The sequence below is a fragment of the Silurus meridionalis genome, chromosome 8 (genome assembly GCF_014805685.1).
Source record: "Silurus meridionalis isolate SWU-2019-XX chromosome 8, ASM1480568v1, whole genome shotgun sequence".
In the NCBI taxonomy this organism is placed as follows: domain Eukaryota; kingdom Metazoa; phylum Chordata; class Actinopteri; order Siluriformes; family Siluridae; genus Silurus; species Silurus meridionalis.
Genome location: NC_060891.1, coordinates 24,059,379 through 24,073,069, shown reverse-complemented (window position 1 = coordinate 24,073,069; position 13,691 = coordinate 24,059,379). Strand labels below are relative to the sequence as shown.

Sequence of the window (13,691 nt, the reverse complement as noted above, 5' to 3'; positions counted from 1 at the left end):
AAGAATGAGACAGTGTGAGTAGGACTTTGGAATAAGGTTTGAGAGAGAGAGAGAGAGAGAGAGAGAGAGAGTGTAAGACTACAATAGTGTAAGAGAAAGCGAGACTGCGAGTGATACTGTGAGAGCGTGAGAGAAAGAGTGAGACTAAGGGATACAGAGAGACTATGAGAAAGAGAGTGAGACTGTGAGAGTAAATAAAATAACCGTGTGGTGTTGGCCTGCACACTTAATCAGGATTATATAAACACAGTGAAAAGATTAATCAGTGGTGTGCAGTTTACACACGAGGTCCAGAAACCAAAATCTTCACATATTTATCCCAAAATTGTTCCAGATCGGTCCTGAGTGTAGACTCAATAATTCAGACCATGAACCCATGAATAAAGATGATCTAATCTACTCTTTTTATTTTTTAACACAAAACACTTTACTGTGTGAATGTAGTTTATCGCTCCACTTGTTCACATGTGAGTGGAAAAAGCAGGGCACATTCTAGAATCGTGACACGTTTAATGACAATACAGGAAGGCTGCGATTATACAACTGAACTGACTGCTGATCATGTCTGCTTCAGCTTTTATTCTTGTTCAGGAGGCTGTTTGTTCGCTCTTGGATTCAGCGTCAGGACTCAATTTACAGTCACGAGATGCATTCAAGACGTGTACAGGACTCGTCTCTGTTTACTTTTCTCTAATGAAGCCACTTGAGCACAGAGGAAGACAAATAGGAGTGTTTAAATGCTGAGAGGTGTGTGTGTGTGTGTGTGTGTGTGTGAGTGCGAGAGAGAGACTGAGATTTTGAGAAAGTATGATTGAGATTGTGAGAGAGAGAGTGAGACTTTGAGCGACTTTAAGTGACTGTTAAGGAGTGAGACTTTGAGCGAAAGAGAATGAGATTGAGAGAGTGTGAAAGAAAGAGTAAGTCTGTGAGAGCAAGAGTGAGATTGAGATAGAGTGATAGTGTGTGAAAGATTTAGAGAGAACAAGACTTTGCGTGAGTCTGTAAGAGAGTGAGTGTAAAAGTGAGATAAAGGGAATAACACTGAGAGAACAAGACAGAGAGAAAGAGAATGAGAGTGAGTCTGTGAGAGAGAATGAGACTGATAGAGAGTAAGAAAGAAAATGAGACTGAGATAGAGAATGAGACTGTGAAAGAGTAAAACTAAGAGAAATCATGAGATAAAGAGAAAGACAGAGAGAGTCTGTAAACCTGAAACTGAGAGAAAGAGATTGAGACTGAGTCTGTGAGAGAAAAAGCGAGATAAAGAGAATAAGACTGTGAGAGAACGAGAGTGAGACAAAGTGTATGCAGGAAAGTGTGATTCCTTGAGAGAGCAGGATACTGAAAGAGAGTGAGAAAGAAAATGAGACAGAGATGGAGACAGAGAATGAGACTGTGAAAGAGAGTGAGACTGTAAACATGAGACTGGGAGAAAGAGTCAGATAAAGAGAATAGGACTGTGAGAGAGTGAAACTGAGGGAGACAAAGAAAATAAGACTAAGTAAGAGAATGAGAATTAGAATATGAGCGAATGAAAGTGAGTCTGAGAGATAGGGAGACTTTAAAAGAAAGATAAAAAGAATAAGACTGAGAAACAGAGAATGAGACAGAGATAGAGTGAGTCAGAGAGTGAGACTGTGAGAAATAGAATGAGAGAAAGAAAGCGAGACTGAGGGAAAGAGGAAGAGTGAGTCTGTGAGAAAGGAGAAGGCTGTGAGAGATGGAGTGAAAGAGAGTGAGACTGTTTGAAGCTAGTTTCACTCTCTTTCTCCCACTGAGATGGAAGCCACTAGCTCAGAGAGGAAGAGAAAAGTGTTTAAATGTTAACAGGTGTGTGTGTGTGTGTGTGTGTGTGTGTGTGTGTGTGTGTGTGTGTGTGTGTGTGTGTGGTCTCGACCTACTCCATCTGCAGCAGTTGTCCAAAAACAAGAGAAATGCAATCAAGCAATAGATGTACAGATAATAGTGACTTCAGGGACTGTACAGGGAGAGAGAAGGGAATTCCAGCAGCATGGCTCCTCCAGCCTCTCCCTTTCCCTCTCCCTCACTCCCTCAGTCTTTCAGTCTCTCAGTCCCTCAGACATGCTTCCAACTGAATACTTTGATAATGAGCCTCTTCCTGAAGGAGATCACTCAGAGACAGAAGTTTTCCCACAGTTTCCCACTACACTGCTGTGCGCACTGTATAGACAAAAGTTTGTGGACACAACCAAGATTCGTCTGTGATTTTGGAACACATTCTGTTCCACATTTAGTTCCCATTTAGTGTTATAATAACCTCCACTCTTCTGGGAAGATGTTTCACTAGATTTTGTGGAGATTTGTGCTCGTTCAGCTACAAGGATCTAAGTAAAGTCGGGTAGTTTTGTAGGTGATGTGAGGAGGCCTGGAGTGCATTCAACATTCCAATTCATCATAAAAGTGTTAAGTAGGTTTGAGGTCAAATCTCTATAGCATGCCACTGAAGATCTTCTACTTCATTCTATGTATAGCATATCTTTATGGAGCTTTGTGCACAGGGGTATTGTCATGTTTGGGTCTCCTAGTTCAAAGGGCAAATGGTACCTTATCCAAAGACATCCTGTACAATTGAATACCAGCAAGTGATTTTAGGATGAACCACATATAGACTTTTACCATTAAGTGTAGAAAACTGGTTGCTTTTTTTTCCCCACACTCAATTAATAACACAAACTTCTCAATTTTTTCACCTTCACTTAGTTCATCATGGCACCTGTTAGTGGGTGGGATTTATTAGGCAGCAAGTGATCATTGTGTCCTCAAAGTTGACGTGTTTGAAACAGGAAAAATGGGCGAGCGTATGGATTTGAGTGAGTTTGACAAATTGTGACGACTAGGCGACTGGGTCAGAGCATCTCCAAAACTGCAGCTCTTGTGGGATGTTCCTGGTCTGCAGTGATCAAGATCTAATAAAAGTGGTCCAAATGGTGCTTTGGTGGCTCCGTGTTTTGTGTGTTTGGCATCTGTGCGTCATTTTATGAGCCTCCAGGACCATTCTGCCGAGCCGGAAAAGAAAACCAACTCGAGTATTTCAAGTGTAAATTCCACATAATTCACGAGAAGTCACAAAATGTCTTATGAATGACGCAAAGATGTGTGTGTAAATGGTTTATGCTGCAATCAAATAAACAAAATTAAAGCAAGTTAAATATTTGGGTAAAATTGTTTATTTAAATCCATGGATTCATTTTTCTTCTTCTTTCGGCTGCTCGCATTAGGGGACGCTACCACCCTGTCCTCTACATCTGCCTCTTACAAATCAACATGCATCCATTTTTATGATTGAATAAAAAAAGGTCACATTGAGTGTAAAGGAATTGTGTGATTTGGCATAGTGGCTACACTGCGACTTTTAGGGGACTCGTCATCCTTCGAACGGCGTCTGTTTTTGTGTTTTTATATCACTTCTGGAATTTTCTTCACTCTGTTTCCTGTCAGTAACGTGATGAAAGGATGCCATCGGAGCGCCCTCTCGAAATCTAGATCACAGCCTCGGCTCCAGCTGCAACAAGTGCAGCCGTGATCTAAGACAGCCGCACTGTTTCTACATGGCTATAACGCTTTCCTTCACAGGCGAGAACATTTAGTTTTGTTGTTCCAAATGAACTGATGGAACAGAAACCTTTGTTGCGTAATCCTGCTCGGAGACCATTAAAAAGGCAAAGTGGAGAGAAATTCGTACATCAGCGGGGTGTGGAACAGTATGTTCCTGGGGTTGCTTTCCAAATATACTTTTGAATAGGTGTTCAGGGGTTTATCCTGGGGCCCCCTTTTTTCTTTTTTTTTTTTTTTTGTGAATACATAGTTGCCTTGAAAGCACTATCCCCTGTCTTTTGCATACATGATGCTTACAGAGACTAGTGAATGACTTATGTTTTTGTGTAAGACCAAGAAGATGCCTGCGCTCCCACCTAAAGACCCTTGGCCAATTTTGCATACTCACCTTTCGCACATGCAATCTTCAGACAATTAATTTGTACAGGAGTGAGAAAAAGTCAGCAGGAAGATTACTAGGGGCCGATCGATTTTACTAATAGCTAGGTTGGATCGTACTTGCGGATAACCGACCAATCAACCATTTTAAAATTTGATACTGAAAAAAACAAAACCATAAATCAATGTAAAATAGGACTATTTTAGTAACTAAATTTATTTAATTGTAATTTTTTTGTGACTACATTTAAAGATGTCCATTTTAAGCATGACTGTATCTATGTGAAGTGGTAACACTAAGTAAGTTAGATTCCTTTTGTAACATGAACTAAAGTTAAATGCTTTAGAAGTATTGTTTATTTGTTTGTTAATTACAACATTTACTAATACATTTAAAAAATTCATTTGATCTCCTAACTTTAGTCAATGCCCTTTGAACTAACATGAATGAGGTACATCGAGGAGTCTTGCATATCAAAGCAAACAGGTGTCAGTGATTTACCACTAGAGGGTGCTTTCATACTGTATAATGACAGCAGACCTTCTCCGGTGCAGTCACAACTCGGAAAAAATATCGGTATGGATTTTTACCGATAGTTCTCGCAGTCAACTATCGTGCCGGATAATCAGCAAAATCAAAGAATTGGTCGAGACCTAGAGCTAAACAAAGGGCAATCAGGACAAAACGATCACCTCCTGACAACTAAAACGTTAATAAAACTAAAACCTAATAACAAGTGTGTCAACGATTACTGAATTAAAAATTGGCAAGCAAAGTAGTGGCTCAATGGTTACTATGGTGGACTTCTGATCAGAATGTTGTGAGTTCTGATCTAAGATCTGCTTTCGCTGCTGGGCATTGCCGGCCCAAACTGCCCTTGAGCCAGGAGTGCAACTGAACATTTGCTGAGGTGTATGCAAGATCATGGTTGGTGCCCCCTCTCCCCCTTTTAAAAAAGAAGAGGTGAATACAAGAATAAATACATTACTTGCAATAGCGCCCTCATATACTGTCTTGCATGCCCTATTATTGCGCCTTGGCCTTGAGCAAAACTTGACTCTCAACTGCTCATTTGTTGGATCTCTAGATGTAAATCTCTCTGGAGAAGGATATCTGGATATCCGCCAAATGCCGCAAATGTAACAAAAGGTGTATCTCAGATCCTCTAATGGAAGATCAAGCAGGTTTTCAAGAGGAATTATGACAGTATTTACTGCAGAAATGGAAGCTCAGTTGTTACAATGCTGATCGAAAAGTCACCAGTTCACATCTCTTGAGCAATGCCTTTAATCTTCAACTGCTCAAGAACTAAGTCTCTCTGTATAAGTGCATCTCCCAAATGCCATGAATGTAAATGATCTGTGATGATTGATGACCAATTTTCTGTTTTTTTGGGGAAGATTTTATGAGTTTTCTCATTTGATCTCTCGCGCATCATTAGTAAAGAAATATGGCCTGATTCGGGTTTGAAGTCCTTCCACGTGGACTCTTGGATTTCTGAGACTAAGCTTTTTCCATTAGAACTTCAGTCTGGCAGAAAAACCTGGTTATTAGTGATCCTTAATGCACACATCCTTGTTCCTGAGGTAAGAGGGGCTTAGGATAGAGAGAGAGAAAGAGAGAGAGGGAGAGAGAGAGTGTAAGATAAAGAAAATGTTAGGAAAGAAATGCTAGATCAGGAATAAAGCATTTGATTGTATTTCGGAAGAATCCTTATGGAGCATTGCAAGATATTCCGGTTCTTTGAAAAGCTTCATAATGCTTAAGCTTGTTCTTATGCAAGAAATTAATTCAAGGTACACAAATGTGAATTATACGCACTTTTATGTGCCATTGCGCACAACCAGTTACGTAATTGTAATTTTGGATCAAATCCAATCAGACGAAAAAAAAAATACCAAGAACACAATTTTCACAACGAAATTTAATAAAACAGATGGCGTGGAAATGTTAATATAAAGCTGAATGCAATATGAACAATAGTATTGGGGCACCTGACTTTTACTGTTGTATGTGTTTCGCTGGAGGAACACATGATGTCTTTGGATAAGGTAGCATGAAACTTTTCTTTTACTTGAACTAGGAGTCCAAACCTGTTCCAGCATGACAACATGCTCTGACCTCAATCCTATTGAACAATATTGGGATGAATTGGAACACTGACTGCACTCCAAGCCCTCACCAATCATCAGTACCTGACTTTACTAATGCACTTATAGCTAAATGAGCATACATCCCCACAAGCACACTTCATAATATAGTAGAACATCTTCCCAGAAGAGTAGACGAAATTATTACAGGAAACGGGGAGTAAATGTGAAACCCCAACTTGTAAATTCCAAACTTGTGCTCCGGTGTCAGCAAACTTTTGTCCATATCTGCTTGCCTCACACGTTTTTGGCATTGCTTCCAAGATCAACTTTCAGAATGCTCCTGTTTATGCTGTTTTTTTGACATTCTGCAGGTCACAAAAATATGCCAAAATAGAGTAAAAAAAAAAGATTGGATATACTCCACATTAAACGCTGCACTTTTACGTTTTGTTAAACATTTAGCTGTTTTCCGAATCGAAAACGAGCAAAGAAACAAATATCATGCCCATTATTGACATTCGTTTTCAAATACACTATCACGCAGTGGGACGAATGTTATGTTCAAGTGTCCACAAACTTTTGTTCATATTGTATATGTGCAAAGCATTTGTACACTTTTGAACTTAGCTTTAGCCCCATGTTAGCTATCTATTTATTTATTTGCTTGCATGAGTCAAACATTATGTAATACGTAATTCCCTGTACCCTGACCCCTATTTGTTCTGGTTGTGTTGTGAGGAATGTCCACGACAAGACGAATCTGTTTTCAACAACTCAGCCTGAACTGTTCTTCAGTCAACCATCACCTGTCTACTGGCAGACTTTAAACACTTAACATCATGCTAAACACACCACAAGCAGCCTGCTGCGGTCATCAAGAAGTGCTCATAACACTGTGTAGATACCAAAAGTATATTTATATCGATGTTCAGTACACACAATACTGTAAAACACTTTGTCAGTGTGAGTTTCAAATATAATTATATACAGAATGAGATTCAAATATTGCAGATAATATTAATTGTAAAAACGGGTTTTTTGTGAAATATCTTTTTTGGAGTAAACAAAAATAGGTAAAAAAAAAAAATAAATGTAATAAATAAAAAAATAATGTATTTATACTATAAATATAATTTAATTATATTAAATTGAGAAATATAAATAAAATTGTGTGTGTATATATATATATATATATATATATATATATATATATATATATATATATATATATATATATATATATATATATATATATATATATATACACGACAAAATTGTAAAAATATTAAAAAAAAAGGCAGCAGGGTACGATGTAGGATACGTTGGACACACAGCTGGGACGAGTGTATCTCTCGCCCTGTGAGATGCCCCACTCTCGCTAGCGGTGGACGGAGTAAAGTTGTCTCGGTGTGTATTTTTTTGTTTCAAACAGCAATTTTTGATAAAAGCAAGTCCTCCAAACACCCAAGTATGTCTCCTGCTTGTAGGGGAAAAAAGAAGAGGAAAGCCATCAGTTTAGAGCAGAAAATAAAAAAATTATAAATCAGCATTAAGCAGGAAAGACTATCACAGTCATAGTACCATCTCAAACTTACTACATTTTTTACTTAAGATGGGGTCATCGTAACGTATCTCCACCGTAAGTAAAATACTACCTGTATCAAGATTTAGATTTTTGGTTTTAAATTTTTTAATTCATTAAAAAATACAAAACTGAGGATATTTTCAGATCATAAATCTAACAAATAAATTGTGTTAAAAATAATATATAATAATAATAATACATTAAAATAGAAGTAAACCTAACCACAGGTATACATTAAACACTGGTATTTTATGTGTAGAAATGTTTCACTCATATCATTCCACTCATATAGTGGAGAACAAAAGTCAAAGTTTTCTCACACCTTGTTTTTCCTCCTCGATTCTATTGGAAATCCCTGGAATTAATGTGAACACTGACGGCACCCCAGACCTTCTCACCCTCACCTACATCAGTGCCTGACTTTACTAAAACCCTTGTGCCTGAATGAGCTCACATCTCCACAAACACACTCCAAAATCTAGTGGAACATCTTTCTAGAAGAGTGAAGGTTATTATAACTGCAAATAGGCATTCGATGTGGAATGTGATGTAGCGTCAGGTGAAAATAAACTTTTGCTTATATAGTGTATATTTTAGCAGGGAATTTGGATAATTTGTTAACACTTTATAGGACTTTAATGGTAACTTAAACTATTTTTTCTGTCAGATTTTGACAGATTTGTCAGATTGTACTCTTTTGCTCCAACTGCACGTGTATGTAAATGAGTGAAAAGCTGGGGAAAAAAAAATCTGAGAGAATCTGTATTTTGATATGTATTTTGTCAGTAAAATGTCTAAAATGTGCAGGTGCATATTTGTTCTCTGCAGCCGTCATAAAACCCGTTTCCCTTACGTGCACGAAACACAGAACGTACCGACCCTTTTGAGATCCCCAGGTGTTTCACGTGGAAGTTATTAAATGCTAATTAATAATGTGTTTATAAGCATAGAAGGTGCTTTGTTGTGTTTGTGAGTGAAAAAGTCATGCAAATGATAAAATACAGCGTGAGAACGCTATGTAACATTTAAAGTAAGATCTTGAAGATCAGCCTCGATTCTGTTCACCATTTACTCGACAGCCATAAAAAATTCCAGCACGTGTGCTTAGTGATGACAAATGAGCAAAAAGCCATTTTATTAGATACTGAGAAACAAAATAATGTACTAGTCAAATAGGCTTTTGTTGTCATATACAATAAAGAAACAATGTTCCCCCAGGACCAATGTGTGAGAATAACAAAAAAGCAACACAATCTCACCAGGACACTTCATAAAGTGCACATTTGCAACATTTGGTGCAAAAACAACATAATAAATGGTATAAAAAAGTTTCAAGGCTAATGTTGCTAACTGGTTCTATTCTGACCATGTGACATGATTTCTTCATGTACTGCAAGTTAGAACAAAGAGCAAACATAAAACCAATCTAATAATGAGATGTTTGACAGACAGTGATGCTGCAATGAGTCGCTCTAAGTGTTCCGAGTGGCACGTGCGCTTTAAGTGCGGAAGAACATCACTGGAAGACAACGAGAGATCAGGAAGACCTTCAACGAGGCAGACCCCCCGAAAATGTCGAAACTATTCAGCAACTCGTGCATGATGATCATCGGAGAACAATCCTCACGATCTCACTTCCGCACCCACCCTACTCACCAGATTTGAGTAATTGAGTCTCTACCTGAAGCTGAAGATCCAGCTCAAAGTTCACAGTTTTAACACATTGCGGAGATCCAATGCGAATCGCACAAGGTTTTTGACACGCTTCGGAAAAAGAAGACTTCCAGGACACATTCCAGACATGGCAGGAATGCTGGGAGCGCTGTATTTCAGTTTTGCTATTTTTGCTGTAAAATATTTATATTTTTACACATTTTTTCAGGTATTCTTTACATCTCTGCTTCACACCACTGTGTGTTCTATACATTTTAGACTAAAGCATTAACTTTTGCTCAGGATTTCAGCTACTACGTGCAAATATTTCACAAGACATTAAAGCGTCTCTAATATCCGATTTGCCCATTTTGAATTCTGCACTATATTTCATCGAGGCGTGCATTTTTACGATTCGTTTTACTTAAGCTATCAATTGTAACCAGGGCTTAAAGGATTGACCGAAACCCAGTGAAAATGCTTCCTCAGGATTTGGCAACCGAGTCTGGCAACAAAGTCGAAGCTTGATGCTCTGACTGTGAGATGTTGTGTAATGAAGAATAATGGTGAAGGGTGTGGTACAGAAGACTGTAGTACACTTAAGACCTTGAAGCCAAATGTTTTATTGGCCAGGGCCAGTTTTTCCACTGAAAGGTGGCTGGATATCATAAGAACAGGCTGGTGTGGAAAAGCATGATGCCTACCTCTTTGCTGGATTTTACTTCAGAGATCTGGTGCTCTCATGGTCTGAGGTGCTTCCCAGGTAACAGTGTACAGCCATGATTCTCTTCATATAAATATTATATATAGAAAGGAATCGAAAAATGTATATGCAAGTAGGTTCTTCATGATAAACACTACTTTATATCATGAGAGGACTGGCGATATTCTTGTTAATTAGGTGTTTATAGTGTTCCAGACAGGATGATGCCATTCTACACCTGATTGCACAATTCTCTCTGATATACAGATGTATCAAATCAGGACCCATGTATAATGCTGCAATTTAGCAAAATTATTAGATTCCAAAGATTCTTCGATTATGTTTTGCAGAGTGGTTCTCAAAGTGTGTGGCACGCCCCTCTAGTGGGGAATACAGAAATGACAGCTGGGGCAAAAAAAAGTTTGTGTTCTAAATTTATGATTTTCTCTATTAAAAACAAAGTTCATACACTTAAAGCAACCACAAACAAACAATTAGGTCATTAATGCAAATTAGTTAGGGTACCTAACACAACTTTTATATTTTTTATACTTTTTAAACTTGATTCATTTGATGTTATTGATTTAGAACCTGATATTTGAATGAATTAGATATTTTTAAACTTGAAGTATTTCATTACTATTTTATGGGGTGATTGAGGACAGATGGAACTTGAAAACTTGCCCACTCTAAATTGGGAAATAGCAGAAAAAAGTTTGAGACCCACTGGTTTAGCATAACGAGTGAGGACCAAAATGGTGCCAGTGAGGTCGGCTGCTATCATGACTGACCGCTTGGACTACATTTTGTTGCTTTTGTTTTTTTTTTTTTTTCCCCACACAGTTTCACAATTTAATCCCCTCTGCATTTCACTATGGCTTCGATCAGCTACAACCCAGACACTATCACTACTTCTGTATTGCCTCTTTGCCCACATATACATTTCAATTGCACATCTCGTTTTATTACATTGTACTTCTTCTTTCGGCTGCTCCCATTAGGGGTCTCCACAGTGGATCATCCGTCTCCACCCCCTCCGTCCTCTACACCTGCTTCTTTCACCCCAACTGCTTGCATGTCTTTCCTCACCACATCCATAAACCTCCTCCTTGGTCTTCCTCTTTTCCTCCTTCCTGGTGGCTCCATCCTCAGCATTCACCTACTGATATACCCCATGTCCCTCCTCTGCACATGTCCAAACCATCTCAATCTCGCCTCCCTCACCTTGTCTCCAAAACGTCCTACATGGGCTGTCCCTCTAATAAACTTGTTTCTAATCCTCGTCGTCACTCCCAATGAAAACCTCAACATCTTCAGCTCTGCTACCTCCAGCTCCACCTCCTGTCTTTTATTACATTGTAAATTCTTTCTATTAATTATCTTATCCGCCATCATGAATGCAAATGCTGCTTCCTACATTATACGAACAAAAGTATTGGGACACCTGACGTTTCCAGCTGTATATAAATCTTACCACAGACTTGGAGGTACACAATTGAATTAGGTGTATTTGAATGCAGTAGCATGAATTTTTTTTCACATAAACTTTGAGACTCAAACCTGTTCCAGCATTACAGTGCTCTCGTAAACACAAAAAAATCGCCATGAAGATATGCTTTGCGTGGGTTGGAGTGGAAGATCTCCTGCTATAGAGCTCTAAACCTCATTGAACACCTTTGGGGTGAATGTGAATGCTGACTGCACCCCAGGCCTCCTCACCTCACCTATCAGTACCTGACTTTACTCCAAAATCTAGTGGAACATCTTCCCAGAAGAGTGGCGGTTATTATAACAGAAAATAAGATGTTTAAAAAAAAAAGCACATACGAATCTTATCCTCAGGTGTCTGCAAATTTTGCAGCCATTTCTATTTGTTTCATTTGATTGAATTCAATTTTATTTCTTTTGATACTATTTGTACTATATTGTAAATTGTAAATTCTATTTCAGTGTGTGTGACAGAATATACACTTCAGATTTCCAAAGCTCTCCATGAGCTCCTCACACAAACACACACTTTTATGAGGATTTATTAAGAAGTGACCTACTAATGGCGCATTTTTAAACAAATATCATTTGTATTCCCATGTTTCATTGCATTTTGTGTGTGTGTGTGTGTGTGTGTGTGTGTTAAGCAGATCATGGATGAAACAAGCACTCAGATCGCCTGGCCTTCCAAACTGAAGATCGGAGCCAAATCCAAAAAAGGTATTTTTCTAACTAATAGCATATATATATATATATATATATATATATATATATATATATATATATATATATATATATATATATATTAATTACAGTGGGGAAAATAAGTATTTGAACACCCTGCTATTTTGCAAGTTCTCCCATTTAGAAATCATGGAGGGGTCTGAAATTGTCATCGTAGGTGCATGTCCACTGTGAGAGACATAATCTAAAAAAAAATCCAGAAATCACAATATATGATTTTTTAACTATTTATTTGTATGATACAGCTGCAAATAAGTATTTGAACACCTGAGAAAGTCAATGTTAATATTTGGTACAGTAGCCTTTGTTTGCAATTACAGAGGTCAAACGTTTCCTGTAGTTTTTCACCATGTTTGCACACACTGCAGGAGGGATTTTGGCCCACTCCTCCACACAGATCTTCTCTAGATCAGTCAGGTTTCTGGCCTGTCGCTGAGAAACACGGAGTTTGAGCTCCCTCCAAAGATTCTCTATTGGGTTTAAGTCTGTAAACTGGATAGGCCATGCCAGAACCTTGATATGCTTCTTACAGAGCCACTCCTTGGTTATCCTGGCTGTGTGCTTCGGGTCATTGTCGTGTTGGAAGACCCAGCCTCGACCCATCTTCAATGCTCTAACTGAGGGAAGGAGGTTGTTCCCCAAAATCTCGCAATACATGGCCCCAGTCATCCTCTCCTTAATACAGTGCAGTCGCCCTGTCCCATGTGCAGAAAAACACCCCAAAGCATGATGCTACCACCCCCATGCTTCACAGTAGGGATGGTGTTCTTGGGATGGTACTCATCATTCTTCTTCCTTCAAACACGTTTAGTGGAATTATGACCCTAAAGTTCTATTTTGGTCTCATCTGACCACATGACTTTCTCCCATGACTCCTCTGGATCATCCAAATGGTCATTGGCAAACTTAAGACGTGACTGGACATGTGATGGTTTAAGCAGGGGAACCTTCTGTGCCATGCATGATTTCAAACCATGACATCTTAGTGTATTACCAACAGTTACCTTGGAAACAGTGGTCCCAGCTTTTTTCAGGTCATTGACCAGCTCCTCCAGTGTAGTTCTGGGCTGATTTTTCACCTTCCTTAGGATCATTGAGACCCCACAAGGTGAGATCTTGCATGGAGCCCCAGTCCGAGGGAGATTGACAGTCATGTTTAGCTTCTTCCATTTTCTAATGATTGCTCCAACAGTGGACCTTTTTTCACCAAGCTGCTTGGCAATTTCCCCGTAGCCCTTTCCAGCCTTGTGGAGGTGTACAATTTTGTCTCTAGTGTCTTTGGACAGCTCTTTGGTCTTGGCCATGTTAGTAGTTGGATTCTTACTGATTGTATGGGGTGGACAGGTGTCTTTATGCAGCTAACGACCTCAAACAGGTGCATCTAATTTAGGATAATAAATGTAGTGGAGGTGGACATTTTAAAGGCAGACTAACAGGTCTTTGAGGGTCAGAATTCTAGCTGATAGACAG

The 13,691-nt window shown here is 38.8% G+C and overlaps 1 protein-coding gene across 2 annotated transcripts in view; it reads left to right on the top strand.

Annotated features, from left to right (window-relative positions):
• bicc1a (BicC family RNA binding protein 1a) overlaps positions 1-13,691 on the top strand; it is a 58,870-nt gene that overhangs the window by 21,054 nt on the left and 24,125 nt on the right. For both annotated transcript variants that reach the window (XM_046856051.1, XM_046856049.1), the window contains exon 3: positions 12,128-12,197. In XM_046856051.1, the coding sequence (XP_046712007.1) occupies positions 12,128-12,197 (70 nt within the window). The remainder of the gene's footprint in view (positions 1-12,127; positions 12,198-13,691) is intronic.